Raw genomic sequence first — 16,527 nt, forward strand, 5'->3', positions numbered from 1 at the left:
AGGAGTGTGTAATTAAGACGGGAAGCTTAGAAGTATTAACTACAAAATACGTAGCCACACATGCTGAGATCAAGTTAATAAGTGTTAAGTGAACAAATAAAAGGCATAAGCAAATGTACACACTACCTGCACAGTCCTGCTGGCAGTTTATTGGTTTTGGGTCTGGCTTTTTTTAACCTTATTTATGAATTACAGCTGACAAGGGAATAAGGGACCTCTCGAAGGGTCTATTTGAAGCGCAATGTTAATATTGTGTTCTTATTCGTATTCCTTTTCTCCGCAGGATTGAAAAAACGTACCAGGAAGGCCTTTGGTATACGCAAGAAAGAAAAGGATACTGATTCCACGTAAGTGAATGACACTGAAACCACATTAATACATAATGATGCTGGGGAGAAGTTGGTGCCAGGACAGGAAGGCAGTCTGTGCATCACAGGCATTTGTCATCCTTGGATCAAATCTTATAATAACAAATACGTTTAAGCTGTTTCCCTTTGTACACCCGGTGGCCAACAAACAAGATATTTTCTCGATGGCGCCATAGAGACGATGAAGCCGGTGCGCCACGTGTTTGCAATTTACGGTGACAGTTAGCGGTGATCAGAAGAAAATTACTCCTCTGAGAGTTCCAGCAGATTAATCTCTGCCCAAACTACTGATTTGCCCGTCTGCTGAGATCTTTTTAGATGCAAATGCAATTGACACAGATGCCTGTGCAGGCGGCGAGGCCGCTGGTGGAGCGAAGGGCTGGGTGGTTGGGGACGGCAAGGGTGCAGGGGGCTCACGGAGCACGTGCTCCTGCAGCTTTGCTGGGAGATGCTTTTGCTCCCTGGGAAAACATCTGAGGGGGTTCCCCCCACATCTGGTGTGGGATGCTGTGCGTGGGTGCAGAACCATTGAGCGCAGCCTGGGGAGGGCTCTCAGCTGCCACTGATGTGGCTTTGGGGGGGATGTCCCAAAGCAGGGTGGCAAAAGAGCCTGTGCAGCCTGTGTGATGGGGTCTGAGCTAGGGAAAGGCAGCAAGGAGCCCTGGTCCCACACCTGCAGCATTGTCCAGGCCTTTCCACAAGAGCTTAATGTCTGGAACAGCAGAAATCTTATGGGTTTTTTCTTTTCATTTTGTTAATTCATTTTCTTGAGCTATTCCGTACCACAGAGGTGGTTGGTGTGGTTTCCCTTGCAAAGGGACCAGCTCTGTAGTTCTGGCCATGCTCCCAGGGCCATGGTGAGCCTGGTTGTACTGGCACCTGTGGGGCTTTGCCCACTACTAGAGGGAGCTCAAATTATGGGAGGACAAGAAGCACATCCCAAAAGAGGGCTGTGCAGTACTGAGCCGTTGTGGAGCTTCCCACTGGGAACGGTGGCTGTCCGTCCTCCAGCCAGGCTGTAGGAGAGCCAGGAGTTCCTGCTCCAGCTGTGTACAGCTTCATTTATAATTGATTAGAAGGATGAGCAGGGACCAGGCTGCTTTGCATCCTCATCCTCTGCTCATGGAAAAATCAATGGAGCCAGGTCTAGGTCCTGCCTTTTCCAGCACCGTGATTTCCATGCTTGCTTGCAGCAGCTTGCGCTTCCTAGAGGCTGGGGAAGCTGGTGGCACATGGAATACACGGAAATAATGAATCCTGGGCTGTTTGTGATGGTAACGAGCTCGCAGAAAGGCCACTGTGGGGGAAACACTGCAAATGGCAAGCAGCAGCAATTAGTGTGTCACGGGGTCACATCATGGTTGTTGCCCCAAATGGCTTTGAGCGCTCTCCAAACCCCCGGTCGGCAGCCGGTGTGGGGCTGGGAGGAGTGACGAGGGGCGGTGGGTTCACTGCATCCCCAGGACCTGGTGGTGTGGGGTCTCCGGAGCTGCTGCCTGAGTTCTGTGGGGGATGTGGGACATGCTGGAGCTGCAGCACAGTGGTGAAGGACCTGCAGCCCCTTCCCTCCCCCAGCTGGGGGTCTCTGTAGCCTTCCCTGGCTGGGCTTTAGGGAGATGAGCAGAGGTGACATTCCCTGCCCTCAGGGGAAATACGGAAGCAGAGAGGATATCTACTTCCATGGAATGTTGGAGACGTTTGTGCAAAGAGATTAAATACAAGAGAGATGTGAGGCAGACACATGAATTAGCCAAGTTCAAAGGCATTATCCTCGGCTAAACCGGAGCTGGACAGCAGCAGCTCCCTGCAGGGTTTCTGTGATGCCCTGAGTCAGACGTTAATTGGTGGCAAATCCCTGGCAACGCATAAACTGGGAAGCAGCGTGGGAGGTGGAGGAGCCTGTCTGGTTTTCATAAACATATTTGTCTTTTCACTAAATAACTTGGCATCCTTCGGCAGCATTTAAACACGGCAGCTGAGCCTGCCACGCCGTTTGCTGTGACCGAGCTCCAAATCCCATAAGCAGTTGGGGATTAGGATCCCTGAGGAGTCTCACCGATTTTCAAATCCATTCAAAAGAGAATTGACTGTGCTTCTGGAAGAAGAAAAATCTCTGAACTACTCCACATGTAATTTTCATTGTCTTCTGGGAGAGGGTGCACACCCATGGTAGGGCCGTGGTCACGGGGTCGGTGCGTGGATGCCAGGAGGAGCCTCACCGGCCCCTTGGCCAGGAGAGCGTGTGCATCATCAGGAGCACTTTATTAACTCATAAATATAAAAGTTGACATCTGACAAAGTGAGAGCAGCGTCACAGAGACCCTTATGCAGGTTTCACAACAAGCACGTGGCAAGTAATCCAGATTTGTTGGCAGTGTCATAATTCCACCTGCTGCTGCTGCGGATTCATTGAGAAAACCATTTCCGCAAGTTAAACAGGCAGCGGTGCAGTCTGGGAGCTAACACGGCTGCTTTTCTTTCTGTTCTTCACAGAGGATCGCCGGACAGGGACGGCATCGTAAGTATTGCCCGGACCCCTGCCCCGCTTCCCTCTCCTGCCACAGCCCCTAAAAGCCAATTCCTCCATCACCCCCCATCGGCGTTTTGTGAACCGCCTCTTTCTTTCTGCTTAATATAGAAAACAAATTTCAGTAAGAAGCTATCTGTTTAATGACATACTCCAGGTTTTCTACAAAATTAACCTAAGGAAAATAACAATACAGGAAGAGCTGATGGGTGGGGGGACCAGGTGTCCAGCTCTGCATCCTTGTCTCTACTCCCACTAATTGGCTTGGGCCGGATTTGCTGTACAATGAGATAAGGGAAAATTGCCAGAACAGCTGTTTCCAGTACCTATTCTTATTTTCTATATTAAGCTGTAAATAAGGAGGTCGTTGGTTTTGACTTGTTATTGCTGCTTTTGTTCATGGTGTTAGGTAGAAATGCCCCTGCTAGATCTGAGTAGTAGACAGACCACGTCTCCTTCGGTTATATGACTCCAAGTTTCCAAATAAGTGTGTTGGATTCAGACTGGGACTGTGCTGGTCGTTATTTCTTGAGCAAATTCAGACATTTAAAAGCTCATCCTAATAAGTGAGACACCCTCAGGCAGCTCAGCAGGGAGAGCAGTGCTGGGGTGTCTTTTACAAAGCCATGCACAAACTGAGGTCAGAAATTGCGCCTTTAGAGAGATCATTTTTTTCACATCTGGCCCAAGATCTTTGGCTTTGTGTTCATAAGCCACTTGTTAAGAACTAGCAATTAAAAAGTCTGCAGCTCAGGTAGCGCTTTAACTAAGGCTCTATTCAGCAGTAATAAATGAAATGCAAGGAGCAGCCCGGAGCCGTTCCCTCCACCGGCAGAAGGGCTGTGGGCAGCCTTTTCTTGCCAGCCCTGGGTGCAGGGACCTTGGCTGAATTCGGGTGCCCTCTCAGTCAGGTTCCTAGTCTTCAGTTTTCTGGGTGGCTTGCTGTTTAAGCTCAGGGCAGGACAGGGTCTCTGATGCTCCAGCAAGCTGAAGGATGCAGAAATGCAATTTTGGGGGGTATAATGAAGCCACTGAACATGATGGAGGCACTTAGTATAACTTTCCCTCCTACCACATGCTCTCACCATGTTTTCAGCCACTGGGGTGGTCAAGAGACAAATATTTTGGCTGCTGAATAGACCCCCATTACCTGCCCCCAGTAAAACCCACCCTTACTCTGAACGGAGCCACCGCTGAGCCCTTTTTTTTTTTTTTTTTTTAAACCTGTGCAGTGTGTTTGCTAATTCCCTGTAACTTATTTTTGTGTGTTTTAAACAAAACCAACCACCCAACACTTTAACCCTTTTTCTGCCAATCCCCCGATCCCTTCCAGCTGCCCAGCCCTCATCCCAATGAGCCACCTTGCAATAGCAAACCCGAGAGTGCGCGGGAAGGAGGAAAAAAATATTCGGTAAGGAGACGCAGAGCTTGGTTTACAGCTATGAAAGGGTGGTTAAAACCAGCGAGTAACTTCTGTTTTCAAATCCAGAATGTAGGAAAACACCATTGAGGTTCAGCCAGGTGGGTGTACAAGTTGAATAGAAATGGGGCCAAACACAAATGGGCTGGGGGAAAAGCAGTGGTCCTGGATAACTGCACTGGGCATTCTCATCCTTGTGCCTCTAAAGAGGCTGCTCCATTCTTGGGCAGCATCATGAGGGCTGGGGGAAATGGGGAGGGCGAGGGTACTGCTGGCCTCCTCCAGCCCTGTGCTGCTGCTGCCCCCCCAGGACAATGCGTTGGACAGTTGGCAGGGTGCTGGGACTGGGAGTGCTGCCTCTGGCAGCTGAAGGAAGCTGGTTGGTCTGATTTAGGTGCCCAAAACTGAGAACTCAGCCTAACTTCAGTCCTGAGCTGGCCTTGCAGCACTGCTCAGTGCCCAGCGGGAAATTCTGGATACCCAGACCAGACCCGTAAAGGGTTCTGCAGGTGATGGATACCCACAGCCCCCTTCCAAGCCTGATTCCCCTCACTCCAAAGCAGCAATAACCCGTGTGCGTGTATGTTTGGTGTGCCGTGATGTGCCGTAACACTGCATCCCAGCTGGGTTGGCCTGGCCGGCTCTCACCGCTGCAGCTCAGCTTCAGCGCCCGGTGAGGCAATGACGCCTGGCTCGCTCTGCGAGTGGTTTGGCTACTGAACAACAGACAGAACCCTCCTTTCACAGTGGTTTGGGGAAGGAGTTTAACTCCCCATAAATAGCAGTGCTATCTGTGCCTGATGTGCATGGGTCTGCTGATGCCAGTTCTTCCTGTGGGCTGGAACATCCCAGCACACAGAGAAATGGACATTGCATTTCATAGAATCACAGAGTGGTTTGGGTTGGAAGACACCTGGGTTTAAAGCCCACCCAGTCCCACGCCCTGCCATGGGCAGGGACACCTTCCACTAGACCAGGTTGCTCCAAGCCTCATCCAGCCTGGCCTTAGACACTTCCAGGGATGGGGCATCCACAGCTTCTCTGGGCAACCTGTCCCCGTACCTCCCCACCCTCTGCGGGAAGAATTCCTTCCTGATATCTAATCTAAACCTCCCCACTTTCAATTTAACCCCGTTACCCCTTGTTCTGTCACTACAGACCCTTGTAAAAAGTCCCCCCCAGCTTCCTTGTAGCCCCCCCAGGCACTGGAAGGTGCAATAAGGTCTCCCCGGAGCCTTCTCTTCTCCAGGCTGAACACCCTCAACTCTCCCAGCCTTTCTTCATAGGCTTTACTTTTCTTCCTTAAGAAACGCTTCCTTAAGAAGTGCTCTGGTGTGGAAGACCTTCCAGACATGGGAACTGCTGCTGTGCATGTCTGATGTGCCCATGCAGAGCAGCTCGCCGTTGCGCCGGCAGCTGCAGCAATAGCCGGGGGCATCCCAGCCCTGCTGATGCACACCTGTAAGATACACTGTGTTCTCATTTCCCTAACTTAAAACATGGATGTTTTCTTTTCCAATGTGTTGTAGAAGAAAACGAATGGAGCCCCGAATGGATTTTATGCGGAGATCGACTGGGACAGATACGTAAGTGTGCCATGGAGCCTTCTCTCTACCCAGCACCCACGCAGCTTCCGAGAGGGCACCCGGGCTGGGCTCATACGCTGCCTTTTGGCTTTCTGGGTGGCTGTTTTGGGTGATATCCAGGTGTTAGTTGTGTTCAGATACATATTGCGTGCCAGCATGTCAATTAGGTTGTATAAAACTGAGGAAAGAGCTGCTCATTTTCCAGGAACAGCATTATCATTCCTAATGATTTTGGGGGTGTTTGTGCTCTATTCAGAATTCACCTGAGCTGGATGAAGAGGGATACAGCATTCGACCTGAGGAACCAGGCTATATCCTTTATTGTTGGCTTTGCCTCTCAGCTTACAAACTGTAAGGTGAGCTGGGGTTCACAGACAGGTTACTGGCTATTTTTATTTATTTACTTATTATTATTATTTATTTTCCCTTTGCGCTGTCACTCCACAGCTAAAATCATCTCCCAGAGGGAATTACCTGGGGCAGCAGAGCGGAAAGTGATTTTAATTGCCTTTGATGCACCGCTATGAAATGTGAGCAGTATTGGGAGCATCCCAGTGGGGTGCCCCATGGCCACCCTGCTGCCCACCCCCCATCTGTGGTAGGTGCAGCTGTGGGGCTGCAGGCAGGTGCTGGCCCTGCAGTGTTTCCTCACAACTGATGCTGGTTTGGGGTGGAAATGGTCTGCACAGCAGGGAAAGCAGAGTGAGCACAGATGTATTTGCAGCTCCTGTAGCGTGCCCTGTTAAGGGTGGAGAGGACGTTGGTGGCCAGACCCTCTGTTCCTAGGCTGGCAGTGGGTTTTCAGTCTCCTAACCAGAGGAGGGTCAGTGGAAAAGCCTAATTCCTTCCTCTGTTGTCACTGTGAAGTGCTGGCTCTCCATGAGCAATGGGCCAGGATGGATCCGATGAGGAGGGAACTCGGGCACTGAAGCAAATTACTGCCAGGCTAAACATGGGCTGGCTTTATCGAGGTCCAGAGGAAGTTACAGTGACAGGCACAGTGGAGGATTTACCCCTGCACAGTACTCCTGCCCTTGGGTGTTGGGGATAAGCATTTTGGGAACGCCTAATTCCCACTGTCCACGGAGACTTGAGCCTTTGAATGCCAAGGCTCTGTCCTTGCAGCAGAAGGAAACCTTCTTTAACTGTGCTCTACCTACCAAAGGAAAGCACTTCTACTCCTCGAGTGAATCCGAAGAGGAAGAGGAGGCGCACAAGAAGTTCAACATTAAGATCAAGCCCTTGCAGGCGAAAGACATCCTGAAGAGCGCGGCGACGGTGGACGAGCTGAAGGCGTCCGTAGGCAACATCGCACTTTCTCCATCCCCCGTGGTGAGTCCTCCGTGATTCTGACTCTTCTTCCTGTTCCAAGAGCCATGCTCCGCAGGGCTTGTCCCGGGAGAGCATCTCTTACTTAGGTGGGGAAGTTGCCCATGCAAGGCCTCATGCCCCTACAGGGTCTCATCTGTATAGGGGCAATAACATGAGTGCAGGTAGAGCTCAGGTGTATTGCAGTGATGTTTCCAGTCCAAAATATCTTAAAAATATTCTCCTTCCTGCTCATAAAACAGGATAACTGGGATGAAAATACTATACTCCCTTGTCTTTCCCCTTTTTCCTTACTTGTCAATGTGGTCATCATTCAGGACATGAATCAGATGGGTCCTGGGGACAAGGACAGCATCTGTGGGCTTTTCCACACTGCTGCTGCGGGATGTTAGAGGGACAAGTCTTACCCAGGGGATCCTGGAGAGAAAGGTTGTCTCTCCTTAGTCCCTCCCAGTATAAATACCATCACCCTCTGGTTTTCCTAAGGCTTGTCAAGATTTGTCGTCTCATCCCAAATCTGTTCAGCCATGACAAGATCAGATTTTTGTCTTTCAGTGGGCTTTAGTGTGGGCTATAGTGTCTCCTCAGATGAAGCTTTCTAGAGTTTATAATTAGTATCTGAAGCGTGAATGAATCTCAGGCTCTAAGCAAAGAAGTAAAATGTCTTCGTCTTACTTCTTCTTTCAAAGCCAACACAACATTGTCAATTTTAATGGAAGGTTCTGCGACAAGTTGCTGTCCTTGGAAACACTGAATCCCTCTGGCACGGCTCTGCTTCCTACCAATGCTCGGTCCCTTTTAGCCACATGCGCTTCTGGATGCTTTTTGTGCTGTGACCGGGGAGTTTCTGGCTGTTAGTATTCAAGGGTTAGAAAGGGTAGTCAGCCGCCTTGGAAATTGCCAAAAAAACAAGCAAACAAACAAAAAACCTGCCACCAAAATTCAGGGGAAAAAAAAAAGGGGGGTGGGATGGGGTGTGGACAGGGACAGAGTTTTGAAGACTGGCAGTTGTTTGCCAAATAGGTGGATAATTTAGATCAAGAGAGGGGGAAAACCCCAGAATTTCTTATTGTGAAACCAAGTTGATGTTGGTTTGGCAAAGCGATGGCCTCGGCAGTTTGGTGCACACACGTGTAGGTCATGTAGGAGATGTTATTTGGGAGGAGAAAGGGAATAGTGCAGCACCTTAAAAATGGGATAGGGAAAGCCCTAAGAATTTAAGGGGCCAAGTCTATATTTGGAGTACTCTCCTTCCCTCGTGGCTTTTATTCCAGCAGACCCATGCCTGGGGCTGTGCTGCTCCGGGCACAGCAGCATCCCCCATCCCAGGGTGTAGCTGGCGGCTCTGGCATGGCTGCGGCAGAGGTGGGGAGTAGCTGCCCATTGATTCGGTACTGCAGCCTGTGGCTTTTGGAGAATCTAACCAAAAAATAGAAAGCGATGTTGTCTCTAGCAATAAATAAAGATTTATTAAGAAGTTATTGAATGGTTACACTCAGCTCCTGGCAGTCTGAAGTTCCTTGGTTATTTTTGTTCTTACTGATGCAATACTCCAGTAGTTTCGCACGGGTATATGTGGATTGGGCGGATGTGGTCAGCACTTCCACACGTTTAGCAGGGTATTATTTCCCTGGAAAAGGGGGTGTGTGTTTTGTGAGGTAGTATTCTGTCTCTCCTCTTCCCGGTGGTGTCTTTTGGGCTGAGCTCAGGGAGAGGTTTGCAGTCAGATAGGAAGGATTTAGGCCCTGTGTGTGCCGGCATGGTCCTCCTCCTTGGGTGTTGGGTTGGGATGTCCTGTGCCTTGCTTTGGGGAAATCCCTGGCCCTGGCCACTGATGGCACAGCCTGGGGCTGGAGCGATGTCCCTGGGTCAAACGATCCACTGAACCCCAAGGGCTCAGGGGAGAGCCCTGTGCCAGGCTGGACAGAAGGAACTGTGCTGCTTCACCCCTCAGCATCCAAAGTCTGGCATACGGAGCAAAGGGTGCAGGTGGGCAGTGCCACAGATGGGAAGGCACCAGCGCCTGGAACAGGAGCTGTCTGAAGGAGTTTTGGATTCATAGGAGTTCATATTTCACTGTCCGTGTCCCTGCCCTTCTCCTGGGTTTGTCCCCCCTCCAAAACCAGCTGCAAAGGCGTGCACTGGCCCTCATCCCTCCTGTGCCCCAGCCTCTTCTGGAAGAGAGAGCGGGATGGGAGATGCTGTGTCCATAGGCACTGTCCTCCCCATCCCTTTGGGGTGCAAGTTATGGTGCCGTAACCTGAAGATGGTAAGAAAATGGGAGATGCTGTTGTAAACTGGTGTCAGCTGCATCCTCCACCTGAAGCCTGACAGCTCAGGTCTTGTTTCTCCAAGTCTGAACAAGGGTACAACCTGCCCGTGCCACATCCCCTGCCCGGCATCTTCAGACTGCCCACCCTCTTCCCTGCTCCTTCCCACCCACTTTGCTCTTGGCACCATGGAAAACTCAGCCCCGGGAGCAGGCGCTTTGTAGCAGTCTGAAAAAATAGCCCCTGGGCAAAGCTGATCAGGAATAGCCTTAAATTTAAGTGCTTAAGGGTAAAGCCGCGTTTTTGGCTTTCCGCTCATATGGACCCTTCAAGGAGATGAAGCAGGCTGGGAATGGCCGTTTTCTGTAGCTTGCAGGGCCCACTAACCACAAAGCACGTGTAATCCCACCCGGGTTATTATTCCCATGTGTGCTCTCATTCCAGTCTTCTGCTGACAGCCTGGCTGGATGCACGCACAGCTCCACTTTGCCATCTGTTTAACAGTTATACACCTGATGCTTCGGGTCGTAATACAAATCTCTTGTGCCTGTGTTATCCTTTGTAGAAAATATCTTACATTCTTGTTTTCTTTTTTTATATTTTTCTGCATTCTTTTAGAGGAAAAGTCCGGTAAGAAATACAGTTTTCTCTTTCTCTTTTTTTTTTTTTTTAAGCACAGTGTTGTTCTCTTGTTTGCACAGTCCCTGTTTTGCATGTCTCTAGAGCTGAAATTTAAAATGCAAATAACAAAACCTCGCATTTTGGAAGGCATGCTGGTTGTTATTTTTCCTTCTCCTTGAATTAGAGCATTTTAAAATAGTGCTAGGCTGTCTTTGTTTTGAATGTACATAGTCTGGGGATATAGTTGGGGGAAAAGGCTGGTGTTTTTGGACAAGATGTATAAGGGCGCAGTTCTATCCACGCACATTTTTTACGTACAATGCACTTCCAAAGGTGTGAGAAAGCAGAAAATCCCATCAGTGGTGGATGGCCTCTGGTGCCACTGTATGGAGTGGCCATAGCTTCCCCATGAGGACTGGGCTTTGGACTGTTCTGAGCCCAGAATGGGGGAAACTCGCCTATTCCAAGGGGTTTGGAATGTCTCTCTGGGGTGACCCACCGGCGCTGTGGTCCTGGTGGCTGGGGCTGAGGCTGCAGGGGGACCCCAGCCGGCTGTGGCCCCTGAAGCCACGGTGGAGGGGTGTGATGGGTGTTGGGGTGCTGACCTGTCGCTCTCTGACCAGGTTCTCTTCTCTCTTCCTTCTCGCTGACCGCAGCGGCGCAGCCCGGTAAGCACCCGTGCTTGCTGCTTCTTCCCCCCCTGCTCTGGGAATGGGGGTGCTGGGGGGATCTGAGGCTGTGCAGGGGTTATGTGGTGAGCACTGGGGTGCCACTAGCTGCCCCGTTGGGTGACCCCTATGTGATGGTAGGACCTTTTCCCCCCCCACCAATGCAAAGGTGTCCGCAGTGATGGGCATCCTTCACAATTCCACCTGCATCCTTGCAAACCCCTTGGAGAACCTGCGCTCAGAGCAGGCAGAGCAGCAGCTCTCACAGTCCTGGGGTACCCCCGCTGCTTGTTCCACTCTGGAGGGGCTCCCATGGTCTTGGGTGGGTTTTGGCTTTTGCTGCACATGATTGTGTGGCCAGAGCGAGGGTTTAGATTGCTGAAAATAAGGGTTTTTTTGGCTCAGATCAATTTGCAGCCCATCAAACGTGAGGATTTGGAGTTTATGCCACTTGGAATGGGGTGAGGGTGCCAGGGATGCCCACAAGCCGCTCGCAGTCAGGATGGCTGCACAGACAGCACTGCCGGGCAATGGCTTTACATGGCTCAAAACCCTCCTGGTAGGGTTTTTCTCCTGCCTGTAGGCTGGGAGCAAATGGGGTTTTAGAACGCGCAGCTGGGCACACTTCAGGCACATATAGTAAATATCACCCTGGATGGGCAATTCCTGCCACATCTGCTGCGCTGCTCCACTGCTGCCGTGCCCCTCCTTGGGTGGCCGTTCCCATGCATCCGTGTCCCTGTGCATCCCGCTTACCTCGTGTGTTTCTAATTCCAGGGGACGATTAAAAGGAATTTATCCAGTAAGTATGTGCTGGCAGTGTGGTGGTGGTATTTTAGGGAGGGGGGAAGGGAGGGGATTACGTTGGCTTTGAAGCGGTCCTGGCAGACATTATGGCACCCAAATGCCTTCCTTAAAGAAGACTATATGAGACACCCTTGGGGTGCCCTATAGAAACAGTGCAGCTCCCTACTCTAGTTGCACTAGTTTTATTTCTACAGAAATAAAATCTGAATTAATAAAGCAGACCTAGTTCTAGTTTTATTTCTATAGAAATAACATGTGAATTAATAAAACAGACCTTTTTTTGCCAGCATCTCCTTAGCAGGTGTGGGAGGGGACACGTGCTGTGCTGGTGGCATCCCTGGTGTGAGCCTCCCTGCCTACATGGGGGGCTGGGTGGGCCTTGGGGATGCTCAGGGTGGGTGGCTTTAACAGCACACTGTCCCTCTTCTGCTGCAGGTGAGGAGATCGCACGGCCCCGTCGTGCCACACCAACACCGGACCCTGCCAGGTCAGTATGGAGCCTCTCTGGACCATTATCCAACACAGCTACATTCAGGCACAACATTCCAATGTGGATTTTAAACATTTCAGTGGGCAGCTGCACATTTGCACCGTTGCTCAGTGGGAAGCACCTGTGTTCGCTTCCAGATTTTGATCCTTTTTTGTGTATACCTGGATAGGTCCAAGCACCGGCCAGATGAGCTGCCCTAGTCTGGCTCATCAAACTGCACTCTTATAACTTTTTAGGCTCATGAAAGCCAAACGTTTGTATTTGGTGTTTAAATAAGATAGGTAAATCATAGAATCATGGAATGGTTTGGGTTGCAAGGGACCTTAAAGCCCACCCAGTCCCACCCCCTGCCACGGGCAGGGACACCTTCCATAGACCAGGTTGCTCCAAGCCTCATCCAGCCTGGCCTTGGACACTTCCAGGGATGGGGCATCCACAGATTCTCCAGGCAGCCTGTGCCAGAGTGCCATGGGATGCAAGAGGCACAGGGAGCTGTGGGTCCAGGGTCTCTTGGCCCAGATGCTGTGTGAGGGAGAAATGACAGGGGTGCCTGGCAGCAGTGGTGGATCCCCCTAGAGCGTGGCCATCCAAATCCATGTGAATCAACATGCTGCTGGCGATGGCATCGCTGCTTTCGGAGGCACGGCATCCCTACTCGCTCTCTCCGAGAGCAGTGAGCACCCGCTGCTGGGAACCACCTTGAGCCTGGTCGATAGCGAGAGCTGGCAAGCGCGTGTGGTGGGTACATGTTGATTTAGGGAAGCAACAGGATTAGCTGGTGTGGGGTGAGGCCAAATCTCACTAGGATGTGCCCTGGGCAGTCGACTTTTTTTTTCCTTTTTTTTTCCTTTTTTCCTTTTTTCCTTTTTTTTCCCTTTTCCATGCAGTTCAGAGTAGCTCTGCCTAATCCTGGAGCAGTCCCCAGTACGTGAGCTGTAGTTGGGCACTACAAGGTTTGCACCGTAGCGCTACGGCTGGTGCTACCGCTCTCCTTCCCCTTTTTCTCTGCCTGAAACCCTGTGTTTGGCAAGGTGTTGGTTAGTCTAGAACCATAAACGCTCCCTGAAAATACACACGTTGGTTCTCCAACGCCTGGCTTGAGTCCTAGCGTGAACCTCACGGGGTTCCCCTGCGCTTGTCTCGTCCCGCAGCAAGAGAGTCGGGGAGGACCCTGCCGCGCTGGCCCCGCTCTTCGGGCCCCCACTGGAGTCGGCGTTCGAGGAGCAGAAGCTGGACGGTGGGTCAGGGCTGGAGGGGAGAAACGCAAGTTAAAGCAGCGTGCGAAGGGCGGATGGCTGTGTTACGGGCAGCAAGGGGTTGGGGTTTATATGGTTACGCAGAGTGACTAAGTCAGTTAATTAATGATGTCTTGAGACAGATCTTGAAAGAAGGCAGCTACTGAGTATTAAAAACACCCATTTTTCAAATGAAAGCCCGGCCATGCCTGTTCACCGGGTTCTGCCAATGAACCCTGAAGCGGGCTGTGTTTAACAGCGGTGGCCGCTCGCTCTGACACCGCGGCAGAATTTCGGCATCGGGCTAATTTAACGAAGCAAGATGTGGGCGTAGCTGTCTGGCCTTACAGCTCCCCGTGCCGCGGAGATGTCATCGCAATAATGTCATTTTTTCCCTAGAAATGGCGTTCCCCTGGATAAGGATGTTTGGATGCTTTTTCCTCCCCCTCACTAAGCCTTTTTTTTAAGGGCTTTCTGGCAGCGCAGCGATCTTGCAGGGCTTGTTCTGCCCAAAGAAAAACCCCATTCACCCGTGGGAGCGGTTTGTTCTCCTCCCCCCGTCTCTGCTCGGCTATCACGACAGGGCCGCTGGCACCCATAGCCTAGTTATGCCTCGTAATTAACAACTCTGGGTAATTATTTTAATCAAAACTATGTTTGCGTGCAGCTCTCAACACACAAGCTAAGAAAAATAGTGAAAAAAGTTTAAAGGATATATAGAAGTGGTGGGTTTTTTTCCCCTCTATGACCTCATAACTGGATCTCTTCACGTTAATACCTGTGGGTTTTCCTGCGTATCCTAAAATTCCAGATGATTTTTTGCAATTAATGCAATGTTTCACTTAATGCAATAAGCCTCCAAATACGTAAATGGCATTGTTCTGTTTGTCAAGCTGCATGAGTGTCAAACTAATTGCACGTCCTGCTTAAAAAATCAGGCAAGCTTGTAATTATCTAACATTACAGACACCCCCCTGTCTTTTAATTAATGAGAGGTTTCTGTCACTGTTTAGCTCTCCCTTCTTTACAAGACTCAGACAGAGACGTCTCATCTGTGTTTTGGTATTTGTGAAAAAGATAGTCAGTTTTATCGTTGCCTTTGCATGTATGTTTATTTTTGAATTTTTTTTAAATTTTTTTTTCAGCTGCTCTAGACCAGCCAGAGATATGGGGCTCGGTCCAGCCGCTCAATGCAAGCGTCGAGTCCCCAAAGCTACCAAGACCTTTTCCAACTGGAAGTAAGTGACTGTGCAGGTTATAAACCAAAAATAAATGGATATATCCAGCAGTTTAGAGGGTTTTTCTTCCCCAGACATGACTCTGCAGTGCACTAGGGTGGAGGAAGGACAGGGGTTGGTAAGGGATGGGATGGATGGTGCCCAGGATGGGAGAGACGGTGCATCTCCCCTCCCTGGGGAAATATCCCACCGTAAACGCTGGATTTGCAAGGTGAAACATCTCTAGCTGGGAAAAATGGCCTACACGGAGCCATTACCTCTGCCCTACCCTCGGGCTGAGGGGTACCTGATTGTTCACGTTAATTTGGCTGGAAAGGTTGGAAACACCACTTTCTAATACAAGGACGGGCTACGCAGCCCTGAATTTCTGGGTCTTGTTACAGCTTTCCCTATTGCCTGGGGTAGCCGGGAGGACTGTAGCTTTCCCTCTTCCCCTCAAAGTCATTCTTCCCTTGTTCCCCTCTCACTAGCCATTACCATGGCCCATTCCATGTCAAACCCACCCCCCGCCCTGGTGCTGATGTACCAAGGTCAAGGCAACCTCTGGCCACACCACGAGCTCACAAGGGGACTGTCGCACTCGTGACAGAAATGGCTCTTTGGTGCTGAGCAGCCCCGGTGCCTCCCGCGAGGTTCAGGCTTGGATGCTGTTTACATCTTCTTGGTAAAAATGTCCCTGTGAAGCGGTGTGGGGTTAATTAGCCATGTAGTTCCTCTTCCGTGGGTCAGTGCGGGATGGGCACCTGAGAAAGGTGGAGGCAGATACGTGCCTGAGAGGATACAGGTTTTAATTAAAATGGTAATTCAAGTTTTTACAACATCTAAGTACCATCTACAATTTAAAAAATGGGGAAAACAAACAAACAAAACCAACAAAACCACCCACCCACACCACAAAAAGCCTAAAATCCAGCAAAAAAGGGCTGTGAGGATGCTCCTGCGTGCCCAGCCACCATCCCCAGGCCGGTGCTCCTGCCTGCTTTGATCCCCCTTTCCCAGCAAAGCCGTGCGGGTTTCCCAATGCGCCACCAGTGAATTTTTCCCTCTGTTCTGTTTCGCAGCACCTCCGCCGCTCCCACCGAAAAACGTCCCAGCCACGCCGCCGCGCACCGGCTCTCCCCTGACCGTGGCCATAGGTAAATCGGGTGGTTGGGTGCTGCGTCCCCACATGTGCCATTGCATGGCCCCGGTACGCTGATCCGGAGCCCACGGGGGGTGTGCTGGGGGGTCGGGTCCTCGTGGCTGCGTTTTGGACGTGGATTTGGCTCTTGTGCATCCTCTTTCCTTTGCATTGGTGGTGCTTCGGTGGGTGCTGCAGTCAGGGTGACACTTTAGAAGCGATGCAAAGATGTCTTTGACTCCCAAGGTGGTGCCACCCTAGTGAAATTAATGTGTTCTCCTCCCCCCACCTTTGATATCCGTTGCTTTTGGAAACTAAATGCAACTAAGCTTAAAGTCATTCTCAAAACTGGGAATAACTAGAGTGCTGTCACTGCCTGGAGTGGCTCTGCACCCTCTGTGCTTATGAAATAAGGGGGCATGTGGCACCTGCCTGCATCAGGCAGCTGGTCCTGCTCTCCCAGATCCCTTCTGCAGCACGGGAAAGTGAGAAAAGCCCCGCTGGGTCAGGCAGCCAGGGATGTGAGGGGTAGGGGAGGGTGAAGGAAATGGTACCTGTAGTAAAGAGCAGCCTGAAGGAAGGGACTGAAAGGCCTTGCTGAATGCAGCCCGAGGGCATAAAGTGCTTATAAGCATATAATTCATGTTGCTGGAGGGGTGCTGCCTGCTGGAGCTGCATGTCTGGAGGAAGGGTGGGCACTCCCTGGGCTTTGGAGAAGGAATCCCTGTATGGAGAGACACACAGAGCACCTTGGGCTGTTATTACATCGCTGTGAGGAAGCCCATGCTCTGAGCATACTGCTCTATCCATCAGTATTCCATTCATGCTTCCATATCCTGATTTCCCCC

At 50.8% G+C, this 16,527-nt stretch overlaps 1 protein-coding gene across 1 annotated transcript in view; it reads left to right on the forward strand.

The window, feature by feature from the left end:
• Positions 1-283: 283 nt before the first annotated feature.
• The window catches only part of SGIP1 (SH3-domain GRB2-like (endophilin) interacting protein 1), a gene marked incomplete at its 5' end in the record, with an annotated part of 33,965 nt that continues 17,721 nt past the window's right edge, over positions 284-16,527 (forward strand). Inside the window, 13 exons of the mRNA XM_010151636.1 lie at positions 284-347; positions 2,862-2,886; positions 4,229-4,306; positions 5,845-5,901; positions 6,158-6,212; positions 7,058-7,233; positions 10,119-10,130; positions 10,778-10,789; positions 11,567-11,591; positions 12,032-12,083; positions 13,238-13,323; positions 14,467-14,559; positions 15,621-15,695. Of these exons, the coding sequence (XP_010149938.1) occupies positions 284-347; positions 2,862-2,886; positions 4,229-4,306; positions 5,845-5,901; positions 6,158-6,212; positions 7,058-7,233; positions 10,119-10,130; positions 10,778-10,789; positions 11,567-11,591; positions 12,032-12,083; positions 13,238-13,323; positions 14,467-14,559; positions 15,621-15,695 (810 nt within the window). The remainder of the gene's footprint in view (positions 348-2,861; positions 2,887-4,228; positions 4,307-5,844; positions 5,902-6,157; positions 6,213-7,057; positions 7,234-10,118; positions 10,131-10,777; positions 10,790-11,566; positions 11,592-12,031; positions 12,084-13,237; positions 13,324-14,466; positions 14,560-15,620; positions 15,696-16,527) is intronic.

This window comes from Eurypyga helias, unplaced genomic scaffold, assembly GCF_000690775.1.
Source record: "Eurypyga helias isolate BGI_N326 unplaced genomic scaffold, ASM69077v1 scaffold36255, whole genome shotgun sequence".
Taxonomy (NCBI): domain Eukaryota; kingdom Metazoa; phylum Chordata; class Aves; order Eurypygiformes; family Eurypygidae; genus Eurypyga; species Eurypyga helias.